This window comes from Nomascus leucogenys, chromosome 20, assembly GCF_006542625.1.
Source record: "Nomascus leucogenys isolate Asia chromosome 20, Asia_NLE_v1, whole genome shotgun sequence".
NCBI classification, from domain to species: domain Eukaryota; kingdom Metazoa; phylum Chordata; class Mammalia; order Primates; family Hylobatidae; genus Nomascus; species Nomascus leucogenys.
In genome coordinates, this window is record NC_044400.1 from 17,010,265 (window position 1) to 17,034,690 (window position 24,426).

Genomic DNA, 24,426 nt, shown 5'->3' on the forward strand with positions numbered 1-24,426 from the left:
GAGCCGACATGGCGCCACTGCACTCCAGCCTAGGCGACAGAGCGAGACTCCGTCTTAAAAAAAAAAAAAAAAAAAAAAAAAAAAAAAAAAAAAAAGCGATATACTCATAAAATACTGACTGGAAGCTCGAGGAGAACAAGGATTGCTGTGTAAGTTTGTATACATCATAATCATATGAAACAGCCCTAAAGGACCATTTTACTCTCCAGTGCAAATCCAGAGCGAAGCACAGTACTTCAACTACCTGAAAACCTAATAAATCATACTGAAGGGTATGTTTATCATTCAATTTAATTATGCCAAATGAAATTAAATTCTAGAAAGGTAATTTTCTTATAACCAGGCAACCTTATCCTGTCTAAAACCTGTTTTAAAATAACTTTCTTCAATAATACAATTATTTCAGAAATCTTTTCACTTATTTAGAATGCTTTAGTGAAATACACACAAAAAGCCATTATCTGACGTAAGTACGTACCTAGAGTTTGTAGCATTATGGTTTCAAGTATAACCAGTTCTTGAGTCTGTTGAAGGTAAGCCTGTCAGATAAAAATATTATCAAATTGATTAAAATAAAAATAACATTCCTAGACTACATGACTGTTACATCTTGTGAGAATTACAGGTTGATTACAAAAGAACCACAGTAGTTTGAAAATATGGAGAAAATAAATTGAGGGTGACAGAGAAAACCTGTCTTCTGTGGCAAGCCTAAACTGAATTACTTTCTGTAACAGGAAACAAACAGCAAAAAACAAAAACCTAACCAATATGAAAGAGGGTAAGTTAACTGAAATAAGGAGATGTGCACAGTCTGTAAAGTCAAACAACCTAGGCATTGGTGCTTCAAGAGATATTAAAGACAGGAAGCACCAAGTCAATTAAAAACATCCAACTCAAACCTGCCTTTAACCCAAACCTGGCTTACAAACTCACTCTAGGACATTTCATGTGGTAATTCCTCAAAAGTCACAGTAAGTCACTGAGGTTAATTTTAGAATTAACTTCCCTGCCACCTTAGAAACGACCAAACATACCAAAATAATGTATTTCATACCCATGGGGACATAAATACCAGAGAACCTCCTTACTCAATTTCAAGAAATTATCCGTCTATTACAATTACTCTGGAAATAAAGGATATGAAAAATTTACTGCTGTCCTATTCTGAAATCATGACAATTGACCAAAGTGATAAGGAAATACTATATTACTGATATGAATATACCTATACTCATTTTTGTAAGGACATATTGCTAAAGCCAGAGAGTAAAAGTACCTTTCATTTGATTTATGCTCTACTTTGAAAGATTATTGAGCTGATTTTTAAAACGGTCAATTTCTATTATTTAAACAGTACCCCAAGAAATAGTTCTGAATTTGTACAGTTAATAGAAACTGTAGGAATTATCTTTAAATAATGACAACCTATTATTTAATGGCTACAGTAATAGTTTACTCCCTTAAAGCCAACATCTATGATACAACTTGCCATTAATAAAATCAGATATAGTTCCATTGAAGCTTAAATTAATCTGGACTTTGAATTAATATAATCTGTTAGTCATTCAATGGGTAAAAGTTCCTGATTAAATAACTCGAGATGCTAGAGAAAAAAATTTTTTTTTTTGAGACGGTGTTTCACTCTTGTTGCCTAGGCTAGAGTGCAATGGCGTGATCTCGGCTCACCACAACCTCTGCCTCCCGGGTTCAAGTGATTCTCCTGCCTCAGCCTCCCAAGTAGCTGGGATTACAGGCACGTGCCACCATGCCTGGCTAATTTTGTATTTTTAGTAGAGATGGGGTTTCTCCATATTGGTCAGGCTGGTCTCAAACTCCCGACCTCAGGTGACCCACCTGCCTTGGCCTCCCAAAGTGCTGGGATTACAGGCATGAGCCACTGCGCCTGGCCGAAAATTTTTAAAGGGCCACAATTCTAACTTCCATCTTAAGAGGTCAGAAAAATTTAAAATAGTTCTTTCAAATAAGGTCTATTACAATGTTGATGATAAAGTTGTCTGGAAAGGAACATTACTCTAGGAAAATTAAAATACTAAAAAAATGCAGCTCATGAAAGCATAATAAAATGCAGCTTTATGTATCAGAGAGATAAATAGTAGTACATGCATTAAAAAAGGAATAATACTTTAAAAAGACTACTCATCTAGGGGTAAATTCAGAAGATTTTCTGTTCCTTCATCTGTTGACAATTTAAGGAGTTATTTATATTCTGGTCTCAGACACAGCTTCCAGTGGAGGTGATAGGACTTACCCTCTACATGTATCATAACTCTGAACAACAAAACGTGAAACAAAAGTATCTTTGAATCAACAAAGCATCTGCAATCAAAGCCTTCTATAATTCAGAATGACATCCAAATTCATGAACATACATGATATGTTTTTCTGCCAGGCTGCTTCCTGGCATTGCATTCCTAAGAGGTAATAAAATAAGCAGCATTTTGAAGGCAACACTAATTGAACTGTGTATTTTTGTTAGGCCTACATTACAAAAAAGTTTCAAATTTACAAAGAAAAATAAAAAACCCAGTATTTACATACATCACATTTAGTATCCAGCAGTGGCTCTAGAGGATGAAGACAAGCATGTGCTACTTTGATAACATGTTCAAGTTTTCGAGCCTGTTCTTCCACTTTTGCAGCCAAAAACAATGCAGTAGACGATATTATCTGCAGAAAAGATAAAACTCTGGTCATTTAAAAATAAATACATTTCAAAAAACCCTCTATTTTCTTCTTTTTTTTTTTTTTTTTTTTTTGAGGTGGAGTTTCGCTCCTGTTGCCCAGGCTGGAGTGCAGTGGCGTGATCTCGACTCACTGAAAGCTCCACCTCCCAGGTTCAAGCGATTCTCCTGCCTCAGCCTCCCTGAGTAGGTGGGATTACAGGCATGCACCACCACACCGGCTAATTTTTGTATTTTTAGTAAAGACAGGGTTTCACCATGTTGGCCAGGCTGGTCTCGAACTCTTGAGCTCAGGTGATCCATCTGCCTTGGCCTCCCAAAGTGCTGGGATTACAGGCGTAAGCCACCGCACCCAGCCCAAACCCTCTATTTTTTAAGGGGGGAGGTGTGCAAGGAAGGAATGCAATATTAATAGTATGAACTGTGAGGTGGGCTATGACAAGACTGATGTAATAGTTTTAATAAAGTTATTCATTAAATAGAACTAATCTACAAATCTGTTTTACTAGTTTTGCACACAGAACAAAGGGGAAAAGGGAAAAGACATACTAAGTAAGTTGACTGAACATACTAAAAATGCTAAAGAGAAAGTTTAAATAATATTAATTTGCACATTGTGGAGGCAAAGAAGAAAATAAGCAAAAAGATGATGCTATACCTAAAAAAAAAAAAAGATGAAAAGTGGATCAAGTATACCCACTATACTCCTTGTCTAGGCACAGAGTCACCATTTTCTAGTACTCTTTTAAATCAAGCAATGATTCATTGTGTGGCTATAACTGCCACACAAGATAGTGAAGATACCTTCACTATCTTGTTGAAGGAACAGAAAAACCACCTAGAGGGCAAAATAAGGAGGATTCTGAATATAAAACTGTTACTTAATTATCTCTATTACTTAACTATAGCAATAATGAAAGCAGCTACAACACTGGGGTATAAGCGTGTAATATAAACCAATACAGTAGAAACTTTGCCAATCAGAGATCCAGAAATTAGCAATTTTTTTTTTTTAGCTCAGTAAATTAGGTCCTTGGGACAGAAGTATAAGAACACAAGCACTACAAAGATACTAAGACAGAGAAACATGAAGTTTGAATATGTACCCCAAAAGTTAATAATAAACCAAGTAACTGCGGACTTAGAAAATAGGCATAAAATAAACTCAAATAATGTTTTAAGATTACATTCAAGAAATTTCCCATGGGAAGATAATTTCTAAATGTCAAGATTTGAGTACTCATTTTTCAAGAGACGAACATTTGAGCCTCACTATGCCTTGGGGGTGGTCAACAATTACCGTACAGAAACAATGCCAAACTGGAGGTGAAGAAAATTTCTGACAGAGGGACAGTGGATCCTTTCGGTATGAGATCTTTTAAAATGTAATATGAAACTTAATCACTGGATTTAGGATCTGAAAAGGACCTTTCTAGTCCAACTGCATTTGCAGATGTGTAAATGAAGTAAAAATGACTTCAAGAAGTTTTCTTTCTGCTAAATCTTTAAAACAGATGTAAAATAGAGTTTGGCTCCCAAGAACTAGAAATAATGTTACCTTAAAACGAGTGAATAATTTTAATTTGGCTTTCAACTTATTTCTTCCTTTTAAAATTACAACAAGGAAAGGATTAGAAAAATTGAGAATGCTCAAAAGAGTAATTTAGTCTGGAAGTAGCTTGAACACAGAACAGAGTTCTTTATTTGTGTTCCTAGTATTTAGCACCATGTGGCTGTGGTTCAATTTGTTGAATGAATATGTATAATATATAATGGCACCAATATTAAATTCAAAGTATTCCAAATGCCACTATAAAAATCTGAGAGCTGATGCCCACATAAGACATTCAAGAAAATGAAGACACTCTCAGTTTCCCACAATCTCTCATTTATTATCATTATTCATGTCTAACAGAGGAATGGCTAATTAAGCCTTCAAATGCTAAAACTATTTGTCAGAGTAAAGCAACAGAGGCTCAGGTCAAAAGTCAAATTAGACCAAATTTAGTACTTAAAATTCCTTCCTGTCAGATGATCCAGAATTTCTCTTACTTGCCTGAAAGACACTGATCAAGAAATACTTTCCAACTAAACACTAACACCAACACTCTTCCAAAGTTCCTGGTGAAATCCACTAATTCCATTCACATTCCTTCTCTATAACCTGCAAACATTTTCCTCCATCAAGGCTGTAAAAACAAAACAAAACACCTTTCTAGATAAATATTTTGTGAGTATCCATGTGAGGCTTTAATTTCAAGGATGATTAAGGAAGGTGATCAAACTAGGTACTACTACTTTTTGTATGGAAGGTGATTTTGTTGTGAGGCTTAAAAGAATTCCAAATGTTCTGGGTAACAAATATTACTAGTTGGTCCACAGCTTTTAAAGGTGAGTATACTTTTGAAGCCAACAAACATTCACTGGCACATGCGAGCTTGGTTCAAGCCAAATAATTCACACCAGCATTGTTGGAGGAGTACAGCTGGTCTGGTTCAGGTAACCAAACAATTACAAACTGAGATTCAGTTCACTGAGGACAGGGACCATGCACTATTTATTTTCGTATTTTGGACCTAGTTTAATAAAGGTTCTCAAATTAAAGGGAAAAAAGTAAAAGGAATGCGAATAGTGTCTAGAACTGTTTGAACTCTGAATACTGTCATGAGTTTGTTACTCTAGCAGATATGTAACTATTTCAAGTAAATGTAACATTCTCAAAACAAGACAAATTTCTATAAAATATATCATACAAATCATGGAGACAGGGAGGTAGATAGAGCTGACAGAGACAGCTGTAGCCATGCTGCCTCAAGTGGAATCTTGGCTCTGTGATCTGACTAGCCTAGACAATTTACTTATTCTCTTTCTGGCTCAGTTTCTGCATCTGTAAAATGGGAGAAATATTAATAGTACCTGCTTGTAAAGTTGTGTGAGGATTAAATGAACCAATATACACAGGACTTAGAATAGTGCTCCCTAGTACTATGACTCAAATATTATTATTATGTTGAAAAATTTTAAAAATTGTGCATATTAATGCTGATTTTAAATTTAAAAAACAATTTAACAAGTGTATTTTTTAAATTCCCTTCTCTCTTGCTCACCTTCTTCCTTTCACAGGTAAACTTAATTCTTGGAGGGTCTTGCTGCAGTCTAAGCAAGCATATCCAAACACTGAATTTATGATACTTGACATTACTTCAATGATTTACATGCGTATTCCTTTCACTCCTTCTCTTTTTTAGTCCTTTTTGTTTCCATTCCTACTTCTTGATCTGACTCCCTTCCTTCTCCATTTTTTCTCCTCCTGCCCACTCCTGGCTGCTGTCTCCCCTCTCTGCTCCTGATACCCTTACTGCTGATATTCTTCACTCTCCACTGCTGGCTTCAACCTTGATAGCGGAGGCAAGGTCAGGCTGAGTTAACAAAAAGTCTGGGTAATTTCTAAGTCACCGAAGATGGCTGTATTCAGTTTCAATGAATCATTCTAGTCCTTATTCTCTTAATATTAATAATTAATCCTGTGCAAACACTTTGTGGGTGCATTTGTATTTAAAAACTAGCCAAAGCTATCTGATTACTCTTCAACATTAAATCTCCCAGTCCAGGAAAACCCCAACAGAAGCAAAGAAAAGGCTTCCAAGTTTGCTTTTCACTTACTATTACCAACAGGTTCATTCTAACCTGTTCTTGTTTTTCATCTTTAGGTTCTATAGGCTAGTGATGCCATTTCTCCCCTTGCCCTTAATTGCCCTGAACACCTCCCTATCCAATCCCTGACTAACACTAGGATAACTATTTTCAGTGCCTTGAAACGGACTCCATTAATAAATATTCAGCAAGCTCTAGTCAGACTATCACAGCTCAGAAATTGGAAATTTCTTGCTAAGGCTATAGTTTAGGAGAAGGGATAGTTGTATAACCTTACTACAGGCTTATAGAAAGAAGGTCTTAGAATAAGAAAAGGAAAGTAGAGGAAAGACAAGAGAGGTAACAAGCCGACAAAGAAGGAAGTGGAATAAGTCAAAATGCCCATTTGTTAACTGGCATTTGCCAAGTGTGAGCTTATCAAACCAAAATTCCAGCACATTGTTAAAAAGTGGTTTAAATCCTTAATTTTGCTGCACTAGAAACACCAGCATTAAGGAATTGCAGAAAATGTTATTAACCCAGTGTGGCATTTTAGTTGTTTTCTTACTCAAATAATTATGTGAGTGAAAGACTGACGTGAAAGAAAATTTGTATTAAAAAATTAAAAAAAATCTTCAAGCTGGATGTTAAGATACCTAATTACATTAAAAAGAAAGCTGGGTTAATAACGGCCCCAAAATATCAGTATTCAATATTGCTGAAAAGCAGTACTGATTAAGAGAATAAGGCTTGATTTCCATAGAGTAGCTACATTATACTTAAACAATATACTGAAAATGGTTAACATAACCGGCATTTAAAAAATTATTTAGTGGGGAGTACCTGAGCACTACGAATGTTTCTAAAAAAGAAAAAATATCAGCCGAGCATGGTGGCTCATGCCTGTAATCCCAGCACTTCTGGACGCCGGGATGGGCGGATCACCTGAGGTCAGGAGTTTGAGACCAACAGGTCAGGAGTTCGAAATCAACATGGTGAAACCCCGTCTCTACTAAAATACAAAAAAATTAGCCAGGTATGGTGGCACACACCTGTAATCCTAGCCACTTGGGAGGCTGAGGCAGGGGAATCGCTTGAACCTGGGAGGCGGAGGTTGCAGCGAGCACCACTGCACTCCAGGCTGGGTGGCAAAGTGAGACTGTCTCAAAAAAAAAAAACAAAAAAGAAAAAATGAAAAAAAATCAACTTATAAAGTATACTTAGTATTTCATAGTTAAGGCTCTATCTACTCTCTTATATAGACACAGCTCCTAACAGCCTACAATAAATACTAAAAAATACCACTCTAAGTCCCAGCTACCTGGGAGGCTGAGGTGGGAGGACTGCTTGAGTCCATGGGTTTGAGGCTAGCCTGGGCAACAGAGTGAGATCCCTTCTCTTAAAAAACCAAAAGGACAAAAAATGACTTGTATTGTGAGACAAGAACATTAACATTGCACAGGCATTCAAATATACTACATAAATGTTACAAAAGGCCACTTTCCTTCGAACAGATTATCACGAAGATGGCAGTACTCCCCAAATTTATCTACAGATTCAATGCAATCCCTATAAAAATCTCAGCTTCCTTTTTTTGCAGAAACTGATGAGCTTGATCCTAAAATTCACATGGATATACAAGGGACTAAGAATAGCCAAAACAATCTTGAAAAAGCACAAAGTTGGAAGACTCGTATTTCCTGTATTCAAAAGTTATTACAAAGCTACAGTAATCAAGACTATGTGGTCTGCATAAGGGGATGGAATAGAATCTAGAGTCCAGAAATAAATGCTTACATTTATGATCCATTGATTTTCACTAACAATCCCAAGAAAATTCAGTGGGAGAAAGAACTCTTTTCAGCAAATGGTGCTGGGACAACTGTATATTCAAATACCAAAAAAAAAAGAGCCTGGCATGGTGGCTTATGTCTGTAATCCCAGCACTTTGGGAGGCCAAGGCAGGTGAACCACGAGGTCAGGAGATCGAGACCATCCTGGCTACCACGGTGAAACCCCGTTTCTACCGTATCTACTAAAAATACAAAAAATTAGCCAGGCGTGGCGGCAGGCGCCTGTAGTCCCAGCTACTTGGGAGGCTGAGACAGGAGAATGGCATGAACTTGGGAGGTGGAGCATGCAGTGAGCTGAGATGGCGCCACTGTACTCCAGCCTGAGGGACAGAGCGAGACATCTCAAAAAAAAAAAAAAAAAAAAAAAAAAAATTCAAATCCGTATTTACATCATACATGAAAACTAACTCTAAAGGAATCACAGACCTAAATGTAAGAGCTAAATCTATAAAGCTCTTGAAAGAAAAGACAAATAAATCTTTATGACTGTAGTTCAGGTAAAGGTTTCTTAGATATGCTTTCAAGAACACAAGTTACAGAAGAAAAACATTAATAAACTGGATGTTTGTGCTGCAAATACCACCAAGAACATAAAAAGGACAATGCATAGAATGGGGGATATCATTTCACACCGTTAGGATGGCTACAATAAAAAAAAGATGAGAAATGTGATGATATTGGAACCCTCACACATTGTGAGAACACAAAATGGTATGGCTACTTTGGAAAATGGTTTGGCAGTTCCTCACAATGTTTTTTAAAAGCTATCCAAAAAGATTACTGGAGTCTAAAGTTGCCATACCAATCCAGCAATTCCACTCTCATGTATCTCTCACCCGTAAGAAATGAAAACATACGTTCACATAAAAACTTGTACATGAATGTTCATAGCAGCATTATTCATAATATCCAGTGGAATGGCTAAGTGTAATCAACCCAAATGTCCATCAGCTGATCAATGGATAAATAAAAGGAGGTACAGCCGCATGACGAATAGAATATTAATTACTCTGCGTAAAAAGGAATGAAGTACTAATACATTCTACACCATGAATGGACCTTGAAAACATGCTTCGTGAAAGACCATATATACATGATTCCATTTATATGAAATGTCCAGAATGGGCAAATCTACAGAGACCAGAAAATAATTTAGGGGTTGCCCAGGGTTGGGAAGGGGAGTGGGACTGGTGAACTGCTGCTAACAGGAACCAGGTTTCTTTTTGGGGTGATAAAAATATTCTAAACATAGATTGTGGTGATGGTTGCACAACTCCGTGGGAGCCACTGAATTATGCATTCTAAATAGGTGGATTTTACGGTATATGAGTTGTATCTCTCCTTCTCTCTCTCTTTTTTTTTTTAAGCAGCTAACGTTAAAGACATCTATTTAGGCCAGGCGGGGTGGCTCATGCCTGTAATCCCAGCACTTTGGGAGGCCAAGCCAGGTGGCTCACTTGAAGTCAGGAGTTCAAGACCAGCCTGGCCAACATGGTAAAACCCTGTCATTACTAAAAATACAAAAATTAGTCAGGTATGGTGGTGCATGCCTGTAATCCCAGCTACTCAGGGAGGCTGAGGCAGGAGAAACGCTTGAACCCAGGAGGTAGAGGCTGGAGTGAGCTGAGATTACACCACTGCACTCCAGCTTGGGTAACACAGCAAGATTCTGTCTCAAAAAAAAAAAAAAAAAAGGCATCTATTTATTAGTTCTCTCTCTCTCTCTTTGTTTGTGAGACAGGGTCTTGCTCTGTCACCTAGGCTGGAGTGCAGTGGCATGAATGTGGCTCACTGCAGCCTCAACCTCCTGGGCTCAAGCAATTTTCCTGCCTCAGCCTCCCAAGTAGCTGGGACCACAGGCACACACCAAGATGCCAGGCTAATTTTTTTTAAAATTAATTTTTGTAGAGACAGGGTCTTGCCAACTTGCCCAGGCTGGTCTTGAACTCCTGGGTTCAATCCTCCCACCTCGGTCTCCCAAAGTGCTGGGATTGCAGGTGTGAGCCCCCATGCCTGGCCAGATCTCCACAGATGTAGTGTGCATGCACTAACAAAAGAAACTTCAAGGAAACCGAAAGCCTAATCATAACATAACAAATACTAATAAACAATATGCATCTTAACTATGTATAACTTTATCACACATTTGTTAATTTAAAAGTAGAATCAGGTTTTGTTTTGAGAATATCAATTTCTTAAACAGCAAGTAACATTTTGGCATTTACATCATGCAATTAAATTATTTTTTAAAAAGCAATTATTTCATAAAATTATTAATTTGCTTGTTTGGGTAACAAAAATAATTTTAACAGATATTTAAGACTACATAAAGTGAACCATATCAATTCAAACAGTTACTCACACTAGGCATTCAAAACCCCAATTGCGGAGTTATAGCAACACAAAGTAACTGAAATAGCTACTTTGGGGTGGGGGTGTGGAAATACCTGGTATCCTCTCTGAATCCTTGCATCATTTAAAGATTGCCCCCAAACCCTCAGAATTTTCTCTTCCTGTCCTCTCAGGTATTTCTTTTTAAGCATGGAACTATATAAAGTTTCATTATCTGCCAATTTTTGGCCACAGAAGAAACATCTTTCCCATTTTTTTTTTCAACTTCTAAATGAACCCTCAGTTTAAGATTAGTGTGAAAGTGCACATTTGCCTTTGGAAGGAATTACTATAGTGTGAATGGCCAATAGTAATTCAATTTGTTAGTGGATACAAATGACTATAGCCCACACCATCATTGTCAAATAGAAATATAGGCTGGGCATGGTGGCTCATGCCTGTAATCCCAGTACTTTGGGAGGCCGAGGCGGGCGGATCACCTGAGGTCGGGAGTTCTAGACCAGCCTGACCAACATAGAGAAAACTCGGCTCTACTAAAAATACAAAATTAGCCGGGCATGTTGGGGCATGCCTGTAATCCCACCTACTTGGGAGGCTGAGGCAGGAGAATTGCTTGAACCTGGGAGGTGGAGGCTGTGGTGAGCCGAGATCGCGCCACTGCACTCCAGCCTGGGCAACAAGAGTGAAACTCTGTCTCAGAAAAAAAAAAAAAAAAAAAGAAATATAATGTGAGGCCGGACATGGTGGCTCATGCTGTAATCCCAGCACTGTGTGAGGCCAAGACAGGTGGATTACCTGAGGTCAGGAGTTCGAGACTAGCCTCACCAACATGGTGAAACCCCATGTCTACTAAAATTAGCCGGGTGTGGTGGCACATGCCTATAATCCCAGCTACTTGAGAGGCTGAGGCAGGAGAACTGCATATTGTCAACTTAGCACAAGCCATTAACTTCACTTTTAACTTTTAACAACAAATGGTGACTTCTACAGTTCTCGTCCATTTCTTTTTCTATCTCAGCTCCAAATAATGTAGAGAAAAATTCACGTTACATGTATTTCCTTATATATAGCCATATAAAGAGTATGTAATATGTCACTAAACAATCAGAGCCTTAGCTTATTTAAGGGTAAAATATTAGGTTAACACCAGAAAATGCAGAGTGGTAAGGAGATTCCATCGTTTCCCCTAATCCCTAGAACATGTGTAAATATGTACTCCCTAGAATGTAAATGTATGTTTATAATAAAATGCAGTGATCTAATTGGATTTGCACTTAAAAAATTACCTTAACCAATTTTAGGTATTAATACTAAAAACAAAACTCCTGTTCTGAAATGGCCTTGAAAATCAGTTTATAAACTATATAAAATCTGTCTGATTTTATACTGAGACATTTGTATGCCCTGGCCAATGCAAACACTCAATGCACATTTGTTAATATATACACCTATTCTACTCTATACACCTAAGTTTAGAATTTGTTATGGTTTGAAAGGGCCTTGGATCTTGCAGGACTGGGTTCACTCTCTTGCACTTCTGCCATGCGATGACTCAACAAAAAGGATGAGCTAGGACCACAGAAAAGCATATAAATTACCAGGGCTAAAATATACATGTATCTGTGTGTGCAGAGAAAAGGTATGAGTTATTTCACAATCATTTAATTTTACAATCATTTAATTTTGCAAAAAAAATTTTAAGCGGCTTCAGGAATACTTCATAAGACTTGTATAATAATACAGAGTCATGAAGTCAGCATCCCTGTAATTAGGCAGATAAGAGCAGCATGTTTCAAAATAACATTTAAAGCTTTCTGCGGAAGTTCTAGAGTAGCTTTCAGAATTAATTTGAGAAAATCAGTCGAGAATATCATATATTCTTTGTAATGCCTATCAATAAATGAACTCTCCCACAGCTTCCTTATTTAACATAAACTTCAAGTGATTTATTCTTTTAAAAAAAATCAACTTCATCTTCCCAGAAGTATTTATAAGTACATTTAAATGATAGCCTATTGTGGTCCCACTGAAAATGAGTGTATCATCTTCTGAATGAAGATAAACTTTTAGTGATTTACCTGAAGAATTCTGAGATGATGGCTGCAGAGGGGATACCTAAATCCCCACAGAAAAACAGAGCAACAAGATAGCAAAACCAAAACCCCATGGATAGTTACAACCAAATCACATGACAAGCCATTCCTAGGGAATTCCTAATATATATGAATGAGGACAAAACAGACTACTATGTCAACATACACAGCACAGCGCAACAAGATGCAAAGGAATGGGGCACGTGCTGGACTTGATAGAAGAAGAACCTCAAAGAGCCAAAAGACATTCACTGGAAATCATGGCAGGCCAATGTGAGAACAGCAGCTAGAACTGGAAGTTTTGCCAGTCCAATAAGTAGATGGATGCAAGAGACCTACAGTAAGGAATAAAAGACTGAAGCTAACTTCTACGAACTTTTGAAATTGATCTCCCAAGGTTCTCTTCCAAGACTCCAGTTTGAAGAGAAACCACTGGGAGGAAAAGCACAATCAGCAAGATAGGAACAATGGAAAAGAGAAACTAAAAATGTGGAGGGGAAGAGGGCCAGAAACTCCCAGAAAGTAAGCTGCCACACTTCTGAACATTATACAAAATAACAGAAAAGGGAGCTCTGTGAAATTATTAAAGCACTCTGAAAGTACATCACCTTTTTAAAGTTCGTATCTCACAAAAATGAGTAACCAAAGAGTATTCAGTTCACACAAAGACAGTGTAAGAAAAGATTAGAAGAGTGGTGCTTAAAGTGACAAATCACACTGCAAAGAGCTGCTTTAGGCTGAGTGTTGGGAGGCTAAGGCAGGAGGACTGCTTGAGTCCAGGGGTTTAAGAACGGCCTGGGCAACACGGTGAGACCCGTCTCTACAAAAATTTAAAAAAATTAACTGTGTGGTGCCACGTGCCTGTAATCCCAGCTACTTGGGAGGCTGAGGTGGGGGAATCACTTGAACCCAAGAGGTTGAGGCTGCAGTGAGCCATGAATGCACCACTGCACTCCAGCCCGGGTGTCAGAGCGAGACCTAGTCTCAAAAAAAAAAAAAAAGGCAGCTAGCCAAGTTTCCAACATTATTGGAATCTAGAGTTACCATATGATCCAGCAATTCTACTCCTGGGTATAAGCCCAAAAGAAACCAAAAACACAATTCTACATAAAAACTTGTACACAAATGTTCTTAACGGCAATATTCATATTAGCCAAAAAGTGGCTAACAATCCAAATATCCACCAACCGATGAACATATATCTAAAATGTGGTCTAGCCATACAGTGGAATAATGGGTAGTACAGCAAGAAAAATAAACAACCTACTGATAAATACAACAACACAGATGAGCCTTGAAAATACGGTAAGTGAAAGAAGTCAGTCACAAAGGACAACATATTGTATGATTCCATTAATGAAATGTCTATTAATAGGCTGGGGGAAGAATAGGGAGAAATGACTGCGGGGTTGGGGGTTTCTTTTTGGTGTAGTGAAAACTTCTAAAAATTGATGCACACCTCTGTGAATATTCTGAAAAACCCCACAAACCCCATGGAATCATACTTTCAATGGGTGAAATGTACAGTATGTGAATTATATCACAAAAACGGCAAAAATCAAGTAATTATCCCATATGATATGTACCACTGGGTGTCCATATAGGGGATGAATCAAGAATTCCAATACAAAAATACCAATTTGTAAGAAAGAAATGACAGAATTAGAGTATCGCCAATGAATGAAAGGACCCAGGCATTGAATACCAGCAGCCACTAACACTACAAAGAGAGATAACCAGACTTTAGACCTTCTGACGGAAGAACATTAACACCATCTATAGTCTTGCCTAAGGGATCTAACAGGAGTCTGATTAAGTTTCTGGATCTAATCATCAATTTTTCCAGGAATGCAAGAACAAAGGAACACAGTAAACTGCACCATGAGTATACAATCAGCAAAATTCAGACAGTTGGAAACTCTACAGGTCACACACTCTAGGGTCCTTCAACAGATAAAACTTAGGTGACATAAAAGGATGGAGGGGAAACATGCATACTGAGAGACTTCGAAGACTTACCAAATCTTTAATAATAAGCAAGGTCTATGGTATTTGGGAATGGAGAGCTGGGTGCTAAAACTATAAAGAAAGTGATTACTGTTAGAGTAAGAATACTGGGGCCAGGTAAGGTGGCTAATGCCTGTAATCCCAGCACTTTGGGAGGTCGAGGTGGGGGGAATCACGACGTCAGGAGTTTGAGACCAGCCTGACCAATATGGTGAAAACCCGTCTCTACTAAAAATACAAAAATTAGCTGGGCGTGGTGGCACACGCCTGTAATCCCAGCTACCCAGGAGGCTAAGGCAGGAGATTCACTTGAACTCAGGAGGCGCAGGTTGTGCCACTGCATTCCAGCCTGGGCGACAAGACCAGACTCCCATCTCAAAAAAATAAAAAAGAATACTGGTTACTTTTGGAGGGAGGGGGTCGACACTGAGTTGAGCACATGGAGGCATTCTGGGGTAGTTGGCAAAGTTCTATTTCTTGACTTGGTTGGTGATTACAAGGTTGTTTTATAATAATCCACTAAGCTATATATTTGTTTGGTGGTTTTATATATTTTATAATTAAAAAGAAAACACTCATCTCATATATGTACAGTTACACTACAGCACTATAAACTCCCAAATAGATGGAATACAACTGGATGTGAATAAGATTCAAAAGTAAGATCAGAGAGATAAATTCACAAATGGAAAAGAGCATTATCTGGGGAATGCTTTATGAAAGAGTAGCAACTTCAGCTGAGTCTTAAAACATGACAGAGCACAGTCACATGAAAGCAAAGAGAAAGCACCCTAAGGAAAAACAGTTATACACAATGCACAAATGCTAACACTGATGTATCGTTGAAAAAGAGGAAATTTGGGACTTATAAAGAGGACCTCATTGGATTTAGTGCAATGCGGTGGGCAAATCAAAATCTGAGGTTTTTTCATTGTTTACTTTATAAATCTTACAAATCACTGGCATAAATTGCTACTGTGCTCTACTTCTGAAATATACTAGAATAGGAAAAAGTGAGAACTACAGTTTGGGATTAAGCAAAGGACTTGGGTTCAAATCCCAGCCACGTAATAATTTTAATTTTGGACAAATCACTTAGTAACTGCGTCTGCTTCCTTAGGAGAATACTTTACCTGAGAAAACAAGACAAATATAAAGTGCCTGGCTCAGTGAGATCTTAATAAAATTTCAACCAAGTAATTTATAGTTTAAAAGGAATTTAAAAATCATCTAGGCTAATCGTCTCAAATTTACAAGTTAGTACCTACTACATTGAAGAGCACAGATACACAAAACTTGCGCTATGCAGAAAGTTCTACCGGGCAACACTGCAGTATTTTTGAGTAATGCTAATGGATCTTGGGCATAAGATTATTCTTGGATTAATTATTGCTTTATTAAACTAAAAGGCAGAAAGAGAAGTGAGCTATAAACACCTGCTTAGACTTCACAATGAAACACATGCTGATTTGACTCCTGTAAAACATGACCAGAGTATAACAATGAATTGAAATGAACAGGAGAAAAAGCAAAATTTATTTATTTTTTTATTATTATTATTGTGTTTTGAGACGGAGTCTCGCTCTGTTGCCCAGGTTGGAGTGCAGTGATGTGATCTCGGCTTACTGCAACCTCCGCCTCTCAGGTTCAAGCGATTCTCCTGCCTCAGCCTCCCCAGTAGCTGGGATTACAGGCACATGCCACCACACCCAGCTAATTTCTATATTTTTAGTAGAGATGGGGTTTCATCATGTTGGCCAGGCTGGTCTTGAACTCCTGACCTCAAGAGATATGCCCACTTCAGCATCCCAAAGTGCTGGGATTACAGGCATTAGCTACCATGCCAGGCCCTACAATGCCTTTAAATCTTGCATATTATACATGGAGTTCTGATTGCTAGAGCTCAAGAAACAGGCAATGGAACTAAGTAAAGAGAAGATGGAAAAGATCAAATAAATTGGAGATGTGCTATGAGAACAGACCATGACCAAAAAAAATACTTAGAAAAGGGTGTGCTCTTTACAACCTAATCTTAAGAGACCTGGAACTGGTATAAGAAAAAAAAATGCATCACAAAAGACCAAATTAGGAGTTTGTAAGAGAAGCTGGGTCAGTATCTACTTAAGTGTGACTTGGGGGGTGGGTGCTTTCCCTCAGTATATGCCTTGGCATCAATTTTGGCTCCAGGGCTTTTACACTTCACTAAATTTATTTTTGAGCTTGATCCAGCAAGGCCATTCTTTATTAATTCCAATTACATGAACCTCATTGCATCTAGTGAACAAAGTATAGATTTATCTAATTAGGCTACATATAAAAGTCCTTTACTGCTGACAGCTATTCAACTCTGAGTAACTGACAAAAGAACTCAATGATAAGAGACCATTTCTGGGTCACCAAAACATGCTGATACTGATTTTATTCTTAAATATTAATACAACAGCACATTACTTTTGGGGGTTTTAAAACTTTTAATATGTCAATGTGGGAAAATACAATTAAGTCACCTGAACATTTAAAAATATTTTCGCACAGTTAATGGATGTTATTAATATTTACTGTAAGACTAGATATAGTTTGTCACTAGCATCTTAACTTATTTAAGCTTGTTATTTCATAGGGTTTAATTTGCTGAAAGGTGTTCAGTTTACTCTGGTGAAGATTCATGCTTTTTTAAGTTTACCATAACATTTCAGTACATAGAAAAAAATTTCCCACTGATGTGGAATAACACAAATTTAAAAGCAACTCACATTCAATTTCAGACCACCCCCTTTGCCCTAAAAGAACGGGGGAAAAAAGATGAAAGTGAGGCTCTGCAATTGGTGCAAGTGCACTGACACAAATATAAAAACCACTTTTGATATTATAATAGCAAAGGTAAAAAAAGACAACAGACATGAAGGGTATAATATTATTTCTCAAAACAGAAATGAACAGATTTCAATTATTACTGACTCTACGTAAAAATGCCGGTTTACCTTCATACACAATAAGACATTAAAGAAGGTAATAAACAATTAATACCGTGGCCTTTTTATTGAAGGAAAACATTCAAGTAAAATAGTGAAAGCTAGAATGCAAACGACAATCTAAAGTTGTGAATTCTGGCTTTAAGCAGGCTATTTGTTGTAAAACACGCCAACCACGCCATAAAGACAAATTATAAGGAGGGCTCAAAACAAAGAAGTGAAGAAGGCTGGGCACGGTGGTTCGTGCCTGTAATCCCAGCACTTTGGGAGGCCGAGGAGCACGGATCACCTGAGGTCAGTAGCTCAAGACCAGCCTGGCCAACATGGTGAAACCCCCTCTCTACTAAAAATACAAAAATTAGGCGGGTGTGGTGGCACACACCTGTAGTCCCAGCTACTCGGGAGGCTGAGGCAGGCAAATAGCTTGAACCAGGGAGGCAGAGGTTGTGGTGAGCCGTGACAGCACCACTGTACTCCAGCTTGGGTGACAGAGTGAGACGTTGTCTCAAAAAAAAAAAAAATAAATAAAATAATAATAAATAAAAGAAATGAAGACTTGTGGCTAGATCATTTATTGGAAGTAGAAAAGTATGCCTGATTCAGCAAATGAGACATCTATAGCCATATAAAGAATAGTCAGAACTATTTTGATTTGTAATTTCTACCATTATTATCCAGGGTTACGTAAGGAAAGCCACATTTATATTAACATTCATTAGTTCACTACTGCCTTTGGAGACAATTTATATAAAAATTGAATTCCCTTAATCTAAATGTTATCACCAATGGCTTCCTTTCTCTTCCATAACACTATCACTGATCTAAGTGTTATGCACAAGAAACAACTAGGAAACTAGAAGCAACAGAGCAAGAATTATGCAGATTTAAAAAAGAAATAGAAGAAGTCTTCAAGAGACCCAAATGTATATTAAAATACAAATGGTCCAAGATAAACCTATATGCCAAACTGATAAACAAAATAGGATCCGAAGAGATTAAGGTAGGACTCAATCTAAACCATGAAGCCTTTCCTTCCATTTCAAAAATAATATTCTGAGGATCTTTCCTAGGATTGTTTTCTTAGCAAGTAAGTCCTAATGACTATCCACAAATAGAAAGTCTTCTTTGGTCCATTTGTCTACACATACCTTTCAGAATAATATTCTAAAAATAACTATGATAAAAAGTAACAAAGATAGAATTAAAGCTGGGTTAAACATTGCTAAACAATATGCAATTTTCTTTAACACACAACACAGTATGCATGTTACTCAACATGCACCAAACTCGTATCTTCCATAAATGAAATTAACATTTCAACAAAATGCCATTACTCTATTTGTCAAGGTTTACAGGTTATGTACCTTAATATTCAGTGTAAATTTTACAAATAATACACAAACATACCCCTGACGTACTATATCTGAAGCAAGAGTTGACGTTTGAATCACCCAAAATTTTGGGAGACAATTGATGCTAACGTGATAAACAGAAATGTTTGACATCTTAAGAAATTACTAAGTTAGCAAATGAAGAAATAAATTATTTCTACTAAATAGCTCTTTCAAAAGAACGTCATAATTAATTTAATCTCAATTGATAGTCTTTTAAACAATGAGTCCAACATAATTAAGATGTATCACAGAACGACCAGGCTTGCCCAATTCCACTGTATATCACTACTGAAATTATTCAAATGTTAAGTATAGAATTTAAATGAAGAAAATCTATGTAATAACTCTGTAAAGAAATAAATGTTTTTCTTTTTTAGCTTAAAAGGCCTGGTAGAGCTTAACAGTGCCTTGCAGTTTAATTCATCATAAATTTTAAAAACACAAAAACCCCGCATTTGAAGCAAAATATTTATCACGTGATATACGTTTACCACTAATTCAGAACACTAAATCCAACAGCGCAATAACCAACTTTTTTTCTGCGTATCGATTTACCCTCAAATTTGCGGGCAGTTAAAACAGACAACAAACTAGTACTTACATTTTTGTTGAATTTGGTGAAAGAATGGTGCATATAAAACCTGTGCATATAAACAATCGCAGTGTTTATTGTAAGCTGAGAGCTGGAACGTAATATTTAGGAAATATCTGACAAAAGCAAGATCTCATACCCAGAACAATTCTGATGGAAAATTCCGTTCTTTTCCAATACCTCCCATTCAAATCCAAACCCCAAACTGGAAATAAAGAAATAAACGCCCGCGGGGGGTGGGGCGGCAGGAAGAGAATAGGCTTGACGCCAAATAAATGGGAATAAGAACTGCTGATCTTTTCACTCTAACAGCGCTGAGGGCTCTGGAACTATTATCAATGGCTAGGACTGACTAAACTCAAAATGAAACAGTTGAAACGCGCGCGCACACACCCATACAAAACCACGCCAAGAACATAAAGATCTCCAGTGAGCTCCCAAGGTAGAAGAGAGCCGCCATCAAGCCGGCAACGAGAGCCGGGAAAGGCTGAGGAAAACACTTAGGCCTTTCAGCATCGCTAACCCTCCTACCTCTCAAACCCTTCGGGGTCAGGGACAAGTCCAAGGAGCCGCCCTTTTTCTGCAATAATCCCTAAAATTCCTCTTTCGCCTGAGCCACACTCCCATCCCCCGCCGCCACCACCACGCGCTGCCCCAAACAGATTACACAACGCAGGCTCCTGGCCCGCATTCCTGGGGTCCTATCTCCTCCTCCCCTCCTCTGCTAGCCCCTCGCGGCTGCCCGAGCTGCAGCATTACTTCCCTGACCGCGGCGCCGAGGACCAGCGAAGGCCCAGGTCGGCGGCGCCATGTTCGCGGGGCACCAGGCCCGGCGACCGGGCAGGAGAAACAGGGCGTGAACGGCGGAGGATAGAAAAGGATACACATTGAGACGCTGTCCCATCTCCTGGATGAGGTTGGCCGCCTGCTGGCGGCAGGAGAGCTCTTTATCAGCCTCCACTCCGCAGCGGCGGCTCGGCGTGTTCTCCAGCTGTTCCCGAGTAAAGAACCAGCGAGAAGAAGCTCCACGGCCCGACGCCATGACACTTCCTCCTCCGCCCGCTCCCTCATTCACCCCCCGCCCCTCCTGGCTCGCGGACTCCCCGCCAAGGCGCGCGACCCCGCCCCACTCCGCTTGCCGTAGACCACGCACCACCCTTTTTCACCACCGCCTCCGCCCTTGCGCATGCGCAGGGCCCGCTCTGCTGGCTCGCCCTAGTCTTTTGCTTTCTTTTTCTGCCCTCGGCTTCGCTCTTGCGCACGGGACCACAATGCTCCGCGCCGCTTGTCATTGGGAGGCGCCGAAGGTGGGGGTCGGTTCGGAAGGAAAAGGTCGGCGCAGCGCATGCCGGGTCTAGGGTTGGCGGGGCGAAGGGGCGGGGAGGGGAGGGGAGGGGAAAGTGGGAGAGGGTGGACTCTGGCCGGTGTGGAGAGAGGCGGTCGGGCGGCTGCGCTATGTGGGCCTGGGCGTGTACTTCGGAGGCCCGTCGGGCGCTTCCTTTGACGGGAGGGCTAGCGGCCCTTTAAAAAGAGAAAAATACCCTTCACTGTTACAGCCTCACGCCACTACCTCCATTTTCCTTTCGGGCGGGTCCGCGCAGTCTCGTAGGCGTGCGACTCCGGTCTCCGCCACCAACAGTCTCCGCCACCAGCAGTCTTCGCCTAGCGCGCGGCTCTGGCGTGGAGCTGGCGGGGAAAGAGTGCACAGGAAGTCACGCTCCATGGCTGTCCGCGCCTGAGTGCTTTTTTCACCCTACATTATTTTGTTTAAATCCCAGACCACCCGGTTTATTTTTATTTTTTCAAATTACTTGGCAAACGCTATCCAACTAGCAACGAGAAATTGAGTTTCTAAATGAGGTGTTGAATCTAGACGGGGCGTGTTTTCAGGCCGCGCTGTGGTTTCTGCGAGACAAGGTTGGGGAGAATCAGATAGTGCAAGAGGAACTGAGTTAAAATTTAGGATTTCATGTGGGAACATCCCACATACCTGTTGATTAACTCCTGTATTTCTTCCTGTAAGAAAATGCCGCAGAGCTTCCACTCGGAGTTTGTGTTGTGAATAGGGTTTCTAAGTTTAAAGTCTTAACTATTTGGAGGCCGGGCACCGTGGCTCACGCCTGTAATCTCAGCGCTTGGGGAGGTCCAGTGGGCCGATCAGTTGAGGTCAGGAGTTCGAGGGCAAGGGCAACATGGTGAGACCCCGTCTCTACCAAAAATACAAAAATTTGCCAGGCTTGGTGGCGCGCCTGTTAGTCCCAGCTGAAGTGGGAGGATGGCTTGAGTCCAGGAGGTGGAGGCTGCGGTGAGCTAGATCTCGCTGCTGCACCTCAGCCTGGGCGATAGAGCAAGACCTTGTCTCAAAAATAAAAAATAGGCCAGGCGCGGTGGCTCACGCCTGTAATCCCAGCACTTTGGGAGGCCGAGGCGGGCGGATCACGAGGTCAGGAGATCGAGACCACGGTGAAACCCCGTCTCTACTAAAAATACAAAAAATTAGCCGGGCGAGGTGGCGGACGCCTGTAGTCCCAGCTACACGGGAGGCTGAGGCAGGAGAATGGCGTGAACCCTGGGGGACGGAGCCTGCAGTGAGCCGAGATTGCGCCCCTGCACTCCAGCCTGGGTGAAAGAGCGAGACTCCTTTCTCAAAAAAAAAAAAAAAAAAAAAAAAAAAAAATTAAAAAATAAAGTAATATCTATTTGCCAAACACCATGGAGGCAAGTGATTGTTTTGGGGCTCCCACGCTCAGCATACTGCATTGCACAAGAATATTGATTATAGTAGGCAGTTTTTGTAACAGTAGCTATTTCATACTGACCTCCCTTGCTTTACGTTTTATGTTGCTTACAATTTCCAGGATAGATTGATTTAAAGCAACATTTTAAAAGTGCACACCCTTGGCCAGGTGCAGTGTTTCCCGGCTGTAATCCCAGCACTTTGGGAGGCCAAAGTGTTCTAGACCAGCCTGGACAACATAATGAGTCCCCATCTCTACAAAAGTTTTTTTTAAAAATTAGCTGGATGTGGTGGCGTCTGTAGTCCTAGCTCATTGGGAGTATCGCTTCAACCTGAGAGGTGAGGTTGCACCCCAGCCTGGGTGACAGAGTGAGATCCTGTCACACACACACACAAATAAAAGAAGTGCCCATCCTCAACATCCATTCATGATAAAAACTCAGCAAACTGAGAATAAAGGAGAACTTCCTCAACTTGATAAAGAGCATCTACAAAAATTCTGCAGCTAACAATAGATTGTTTCTATTGTGAGAAACTACATTCTTTCCACCTAAAGTCTGACAGAAGGCAAGCATGTCCCCTCTCACCAGTCTTTTCAACGTGGTACTGGATGTTCTAGATAACAAGAAAAGTAAACTCAAAGTATGCATATTGGGAAGGAAGAAATAAAACTTCTTCTGTAGAATTTTAGGATACAAGGTTGAATACAAAAGTCAATTGTTTTCCTATATACCAGCAATGAACAATAGGAATTTATAATTAAAAAATGCCATTTACAATAGTACTGTCTCCCAAAGTAATACAGGTTGAGTGTCACGTATATGAAATGCTTGAGACCAGATGTGTTTTGGATTTCAGATTTTTTTAGGTTTTGAAATATTTGAATTATAAACTTAGCTATTGAGCATCCTAATCCAAAAATCCTAAATCTAAAATGCGCCAATGAACATTTCCTTTGAATGTCATGTCGGGGCTTGAAGTTTTGGGTTTTGGAGTGTCTCTGATTTTCAGATTTAGGGATGCTCAACCTGTACTTAGATATGGATCTAGGCAGGGCGCGGTGGTTCACACCTATAGTCCCAGCACTTTGGGAGGCCAAGGTGGGGGATTGCTTGAGGCCAGGAGTTCAATACCAGCCTGGCCAACATGGGGAAACCTCGTCTCTACTAAAAATACAAAAATTAGCTGGGTGTGGTGGTGCATGCCTATAATCCCAGCTTCTTGGGAGGCTGGGGCACGAGAATTGCGTGGACCCAGGAGGCAGAGGTTGCAGTGAGCCGAGATCACTCCACTGCACTCCAGCCTGGGTGATAGAGCAAGATTCTATCTCAAAAAAAAAAAAAAAAAGATGTGGATCTGAAATATGTACAGGATCTATATGCAGAAAACTATAATAAAACTCTAATGGAAAAAATAAAAAAAGATTAGATAATAGAAAGCTATTCTGAGTTCATAGATTAGAAGAATCAATTTAGATGTCAATTCTTCCCAGGTTGATCTACAAATTCAGTGCAATCCCAACCAAAATTCCAGCAAGTGATTTTGCATATATTGACAAATTGATTCTAAAACTTCTATGTAAAGGCAAAAAACCCAGAATAACCAACACAATACCAAAGAAGTTGAACTGACATTACCTAACATCAAGCTACAGTAATCAAGACAGTGTGGTATTTGAGAAAGAATAGACACATAGATCAATGGAACAGAATAGAGAGCCCACCCATAAATAGTCAACTCACCTTTGACAAAGGAACAAAGGCAAGTCAATGGAGGAGTGGTGCTAGAACAACCGGAAAGCCATATTTAAAAAAAAAAAAATCTACATACAGACCTTATACCTTCCACAAAATTTAATTCAGTGGGTTGCAGACCTAAATGTAAAATGCAAAACTGTAAAACTTCTGGAAGATAACATAGGAGAAAATATAGTTGATCCTGTGTTTGGCAATGAGGTTTTCGATGCAACACCAAAAGTACAATCCATGAAAGAAAAAACTGGTAAGTTGGACTTCATTAAAATTAAAGACCTCTGGCCAGGCACGGTGACTCATGCCTGTAATCCCAGCACTTGGGAGGCTGAGGCGG

At 39.5% G+C, this 24,426-nt stretch overlaps 1 protein-coding gene across 5 annotated transcripts in view; it reads right to left on the reverse strand.

Moving 5' to 3' along the window:
• CCNT2 (cyclin T2) overlaps window positions 1-20,676 on the reverse strand; it is a 40,611-nt gene extending 19,935 nt beyond the window's left edge. For 3 of the 5 annotated variants that reach the window (XR_004027277.1, XM_012502564.2, XM_003267597.3), the window contains exons 1-4: window positions 20,486-20,670; window positions 19,611-19,692; window positions 2,563-2,691; window positions 479-539 (exon numbers count right to left, since the gene is read on the reverse strand). Coding sequence is in view for 2 of the 5 variants with exons in the window: in XM_012502564.2 (XP_012358018.1) it covers window positions 479-539; window positions 2,563-2,691; window positions 19,611-19,692; window positions 20,486-20,643 (430 nt within the window). In the remaining 3 variants the exon portion in view is untranslated. Of the gene's footprint in view, window positions 1-478; window positions 540-2,562; window positions 2,692-19,610; window positions 19,693-20,485 lie in introns of all 5 variants that reach the window. The other 2 variants (XM_030801055.1, XM_030801054.1) reach the window with 1 other exon arrangement.
• Between the last annotated feature and the right edge of the window lie 3,750 nt (window positions 20,677-24,426).